We start from the raw sequence: 6,710 nt of genomic DNA, 5'->3' as shown, positions 1-6,710 counted from the left end.
TTCCCAAAGACGTCCTAACGCGGCAAATTTTCTTGCAACGGCCGTCATTATTATTACGTTAAATTTACCCAATTTTAGAAATTCAGCTCATATTACTGTCAGAAAAAAGAAAATTTCAGCTCATATTTTCTTCGTATCCGTACGAATCGAAAACCTCAGAATCAGGGGAGAAAGCCAACCCACACTCAAATTCTGTTATAGTTCTCTTGTTTCATGAATTTATGATTTGATGATTGATGATCGATTGAATTCTTCTCCAAATGAGGGGCTTATTGATTCCGCTTCTGTTTCTCATCATCTTGATTTTAGCTGTTGTAATTGGAGCTTCGTCGAGCTCCGACCCCGATCCGGGTTCGGAAAATCCGCCGTTGCCATTGACGACGTGAGTCCTCTAAAATTTAATTACTGTTTTATGTGTTTCTGTTCTTGAATTTGGGAGGTTATTAGGAGGCTTGGGGTTGTAATTTGTGTGCAGAATTGATTAAGATGCCAAAATTATGTTTATGGTACGTGTATTTTGAGTGGGAAATTGGTGAAGCTACCTTTCTTTGCTTTTATTGGACTTTAGTATTAGAATTAGTCTTGATTGCTGTTCAATTGATTGCTAATTTTTGGGGGTTTTAGGTTGATTACTGATTATATGCTGCCTTGGATTAAGAGACTAGTTGTGCTTCGGGATTTGAACTACTTGCTGTGTTGAAATGGGATTATATTTTGTTTGTTAGAATGCATTCTCGATTTTGATTTGAAGAACCATGACTATGAAGTTTGCTTCTTTGGCTTGTTCTGTACCTTCTTTTCTGTTGGAAGCTTTGTGCTATTTTAGATTGAATATTGAGTCGTGCTCGAATGATGGAGAGCTTACAGTTTCAGTTCATATCCGAATTAAATTTTGCTTGTTTGAGTGTGATCTTGATTGATTTAAAGAACCATGAAAATGAATTAAAGGTTGCTTCTTTAGCTTGTTCAGTATTATCTTTGTGTTGTAAGCTTTGTGCATTTTCTAGATTGATAGTGAGTTGTGCTTGAATGTTGGAAGGCTTACTGTATCAGTTCGATTGGCTTGTGTTGGTAGCTTTGTGCTTTTTTAGGTTGGATAGTGAGTCGTGCTTTGTGCTTATTTAGATCGAATAATGAGTCATGTCATGCATGAATGTTGGAGGGCTTACTGTCTCAGTTCGATTGGAGTTGATGATTCATGCTTTTTGCTTTTGTAGATTTAATAGTGTGTTTGTTGAAGGGCGTAAGTGTCTCAGTTTAAATCGATGATGGTCTTCTGGGGCCAGTTGGAAACATAAGTGAACTTAGTTGTTTCTTAGATGCAACTATTCCGGTTGCAGATTTTTTAAATTAAAGTATTGGCTTCACTGCTGCCAAATTGTTCGCCTCTGTAAAAAATTCTAATTTATCTAGATGTACCGATTCCCCTTTCCTGACCTACTACTTTTGGTGCCTATATAATCAGCAAACACGAGACAGCAATATTGGCTGCTCCTGATGGAACAGTATATTTGGTGGAGATTGGTTCTGGAAAGATCCTCTGGTCGTTCTCATCTGGCCCGTCAATCTATTCCTCAGTATCAACAAATCCCCAACCACGAAGGTGAAAAGCTCAACACCTCTGCTGATGGCGATAATTTTTATATAGATTGTGGAGAAGACTGGGAACTCTACTTACATGGAACTGGCCTTAAGAAAGTGGTATGTTCACTGGTCTGAATCAGCACTGATGCACTTATCAATGTAACATTTCTCATCTTTGTTTAGTGTTTGCATATATCTGGACATAAGCGTTCGACTTATGGTGCGTCTTACTTCCCGAAATTCTAATGTTTTTTTTTACTGCAGAAGCTCCCAATGAGTGCTGAAGAATTCGTGAAGCGCACTCCATTTGTATCAGCTGGTGGTGGGATTATGCTAGGTTCGAAAAAGACGTCTGTGTTCGTCGTTGATGCTAAAACTGGAAAGGTCGTTCGCACTTTTAGGTCAGATAACCTTTCCTCAGACGAGGAGCGTGGTGCTGATGAAACTTCGATTATTACTAGAGCCGACATTGAAAATTGGCTGCCTGCAAGTTCTGTGGATACCGAGGCCATTGAGAAGCTGCTTTATGTTACTAGGACCGACTACGCAGTGAAGTATACTTCTGCAAAGACGGGAGAGGTTTTATGGTATCTAATGTTTGCCGACATTGAAGCGTCCTTTCAATGCGAAGGAATTGAAGATTTTTTAGGTGGCTTTCCAGGGAAAGGGCTTGATACGAAGTTACCAATGCCTTGTCAGACACGGCCTCTCGTCTACCGTGTCCGTGACCGTAGCTCTCTCGAGCCGCTTTTCAAAGCAAATCGGGTAGGCGATGCTCTTCCCGGAGGTGGAGTTCTTTCTTTGCCCAGCACCGATCACAATGAGCTCACCAACAACTTATTGGCCCTTTATGGTCGCAATGTGATACGATCCTTGCCGATCGATCGAACACAGCACACGCGGAAGACTGAACTGGAACGGAAAGGATGGAAATCCCAAAACCTCTGAATCTAACCCACGGAATGATTTAGGCGAACGGATCCCTAAACCCCAACGTGCAGTTGACGCAGCAACTCGGGGACGCTGAATGACACCCGACGAGGGTTGGTTGATCTCGCCGTTACGTCGATAAATTGAATTCGTCTTGGAAAAATCAAGAAGAATTCGAAACTCTCAAGAGAGCATAAAAACTCACAATTTGATTAAAGGTAGGCTGATTTTCGTCCAACACAAGGGAGCCTTATATAGGCAAAGGCTAAACCTAATCTAATAAGGAAACAACTTAAAACAAGCCCTAATAAGCCAAACAAGGCCCTTACTAAATAAATCCGAAAATAACAAGGCCCTATAACTCATGGGCTGCGAAAATAACAAAGTTAAACTAAATAAAAGAAGTCTTCAAAATAAATCACATCTTCAAGCTTCGGCCCACTCGCATGTAATGATATTAATTAGACTTGGGCCGACTCCACCATCTCCAATGGGTTTCTTCATCAACTCTTGAGCCCACACTTCTTGAACTAAGCTCATCAAGCTCTCCTTAAACTTCTTGGCTCGTGCTCTTGTAACCGGACCAACAGGAACATGCACCGGGTCTTGCACCAACGAACCTTGGGCTGCATCATTCCCCTCCTCTTGAAGAGGATTTGTCCTCAAATCCAAAGCATCACCTACATCAAAAGGACTCAAATCAGTCACATTAAAAGAAGCACTCACATTATACTCACCTGGTAAGTCCAACTTGTAGGCATTGTCATTGATGCGCTCCAACACTTGAAATGGCCCGTCGCCTCTAGGAAGTAACTTGGATCTCCGCTGCAATGGAAACTTTTCCTTGCGCATGTGTAGCCATACCCAATCACCGGGCTCAAACACTACTTTGCGACGTCCTTTGTTGGCTTGCTCGGCATACTGCTTCGTGCGCCTCTCAATATTAAGCCTTGCCTTCTCATGAATCTGCTTCACAAAATCAGCCTTTTTCTTGCCATCAAGGTTAGTATACTCATGCTCAGGTAAGGGAGATAAATCCAATGGAGTCAAAGGATTAAATCCATACACAATCTCAAATGGCGAAAATTGAGTAGCAGAATGAACAGAACGATTATAAGCAAACTCAACATGAGGCAAACAATCTTCCCAAGACTTAATGTTCTTCTTGATAATGGCTCTAAGCAAAGTAGACAAAGTCCTATTCACTACCTCTGTTTGACCATCAGTTTGTGGATGACAAGTAGTAGAAAACAAAAGTTTAGTACCCAACTTACACCACAAAGTCTTCCAAAAGTAGCTCAAGAACTTCGAATCCCTATCAGAAACAATAGTCCTAGGCATGCCATGCAATCTAACAATCTCTCTAAAGAATAGATCAGCTACATGAGAAGCATCATCAGATTTATGACATGGAATAAAATGTGCCATCTTTGAAAATCGATCAACAACCACAAAGATGGAATCTCGACCACGCTTAGTCCTAGGCAAACCTAACACAAAATCCATAGAAATATCAATCCAAGGTGCTGTAGGAATAGGCAATGGTGTATACAATCCATGGGAACTCACCCTAGACTTAGCTTGTTTACATGTAACACATCGACCACAAATTCTCTCAACATCACGTTTCATATGAGGCCAAAAGAAATGCTCATGCAGAACAGATAAAGTCTTAGCAATGCCAAAATGTCCCATCAAGCCCCCACCATGAGACTCAAGCAATAACAACTCACGTAAAGAACATTTAGGAACACATAACTTATTCTTCCTAAAAAGATAGTCATCATGCCTAAAATACTCTCCACGAACAGCTCTCGCACATGCTAGATAAATCTCACCAAAATCATCATCATGCTCATACAAACTCTTGATACACTCAAAACCAAGCAACTTAGCATCTAAGGTAGAGATCAAGGCATACCTCCGAGAAAGTGCATCAGCCACCACATTCTCTTTACCTTGCTTGTATTTGATGACGTAGGGAAACGTCTCAATGAACTCCATCCACCTCGCATGCCGCTTGTTCAACTTGTGCTGCCCCTTCAAGTGTTTCAACGACTCGTGATCCGTGTGAATGACGAACTCATTGGGCCACAAGTAGTGCTGCCACGTTTGCAAAGCTCTCACCAATGCGTACAGCTCCTTATCATACGTGGGATAACTCAACGTCGCCCCGTTGAGCTTCTCGCTGAAATACGCTATGGGTCGTCTCTCTTGCATTAACACTGCACCAATACCAACACCAGAAGCATCACATTCAATCTCAAAAGATTTGGAGAAATTAGGAAGAGATAATACCGGGGCGTGGGTCAATTTGTATTTCAACTGCTGAAAAGCATCCTCTTGCGCCTTGCCCCACTTAAACTCCACATTCTTCTTGATGACTTCCGTCAAAGGTGCTGCAACACTGCTAAAATGAGGCACGAACCGCCTGTAGAAGCTAGCAAGTCCATGAAAGCTTCGAACTGCTGCAACGTTCGTTGGCGTTGGCCACTCTTGGATAGCTCGTATCTTCTCATCATCAACCTGTACACCCTGTGCACTAACAACAAAACCAAGAAACACAAGCTTGTCCGTACCGAAAGTGCACTTCTTAAGGTTAGCAAACAACTTTTCCTTTCGAAGCACATCCATAACAGACCTCAAATGTTCAACATGCTCATCATGATTCTGGCTATAAATGAGGATATCATCAAAATAGACAACAACAAATCTGCCAATGAAAGCACGCAAAACATGATTCATAAGACGCATGAACGTACTAGGCGCATTAGTCAAACCAAAAGGCATAACTAACCACTCATACAAACCAAGTTTTGTCTTAAACGCAGTTTTCCATTCATCACCTTCCTTAATCCTAATCTGATGGTATCCACTACGTAAATCGATCTTAGAAAATACACAAGAACCATGCAACTCATCTAGCATATCATCTAAACGAGGGATAGGATGGCGATACTTTACCGTGATGTTATTGATGGCTCGGCAATCACAGCACATCCTCAAAGACGAGTCCTTCTTTGGTACAAGTAGAACGGGTACCGCACAAGGACTCAAACTCTCCCTCACATGCCCTTTGGCCAATAACTCGCCAATTTGCCTCTCCAACTCCTTTGTCTCCTCCGGATTGGTTCGGTAAGCTGGTCGGTTCGGCAGTGTAGCGCCGGGCACAAAGTCAATCTGATGCTCAATCCCTCGAATTGGTGGTAAACCGGCAGGTGTATCGTCGGGAAAAACATCATCAAACTCCTGCAAAACAGAACGAATAGAAGGGGGTAGAGAAGAGAGATCGTTAGTAATAACCAAGTTCTCCTGATATCGCAACAGCATAATCGGCCTCTCCTCCTGTACACACCACTTCAAATCACTAGCCCTAGCAAGAAAGGACTTATGAATCAACCCATTCTCCTTCTTCTCCATGGGCTGCTCCTTTGACTTCACCTTGTCCGCCTCCTTTTGCAATTGCACTTGATCCTCATAAACTTGTTTAGGAGTAAGAGGAACAAGGGACACCTTTTTCTGCTTGTATTCAAATGAATATTTGTTGGTGAAGCCATCATGAATAACACGGCGATCAAACTGCCACGGTCGCCCCAACAGGATGTGGCTCGCTTGCATAGGGATCACATCACACACAACCTCATCCTCATACTTCCCAATGCGAAACGGAACCTTCACTTGCTTCGTCACTTTGATGACGCCTGTCTCATTCAGCCACTGCAAACGATACGGCTTGGAATGCTTCTCCGTGGTCAGCCCCAATCTCTCAACCATGGCTCTACTAGCCACATTCGTGCAACTCCCGCCATCAATGATCACACTACATACCTTGTCTTGAACAAGACATCTCGTGTGAAAGAGGTTCTCCCGCTGCTCTCGCTCATTGGGTTGAGTTTGGACACTCAAGGCTCTCCTAGCTACAAAAAGTTGTCCATTGGGCGCGAAAATCTCCTCACACTCCTCCTCATCCTCGGAATCATCTACACCCTCCAATTTTGGCATATCAGGATCGGTCTCATCACCATCCGTCACGACTTCGCCGTCATCTCTCATGATCATAATTCTCCTGTTCGGGCAGTCACTCATAATATGCCCGAAGCCTTGGCACTTGAAGCACTTCTTATCTCGATTTCGACCATCAGAAACGGCCGAAATGCCCTGATTTGCTGCACCGGATCCCTCGGGTCGGGACCTAA

General features: G+C 42.8%; 1 protein-coding gene across 1 annotated transcript; it reads left to right on the top strand.

The window, feature by feature from the left end:
• Positions 1-6,710, top strand: LOC131009862 (serine/threonine-protein kinase/endoribonuclease IRE1b-like). The gene is made up of 4 exons (XM_057937266.1): positions 1-382; positions 1,466-1,701; positions 1,849-2,445; positions 6,657-6,710. The coding sequence occupies exons 2-4, from the start codon at positions 1,498-1,500 to the stop codon at positions 6,708-6,710; spliced, it is 855 nt and encodes a 284-aa protein (XP_057793249.1). The 5' UTR covers positions 1-382; positions 1,466-1,497.

The sequence above is a fragment of the Salvia miltiorrhiza genome, chromosome 2 (assembly GCF_028751815.1).
Source record: "Salvia miltiorrhiza cultivar Shanhuang (shh) chromosome 2, IMPLAD_Smil_shh, whole genome shotgun sequence".
NCBI lineage: Eukaryota > Viridiplantae > Streptophyta > Magnoliopsida > Lamiales > Lamiaceae > Salvia > Salvia miltiorrhiza.
This window is presented reverse-complemented; position numbering and strand designations above follow the sequence as displayed.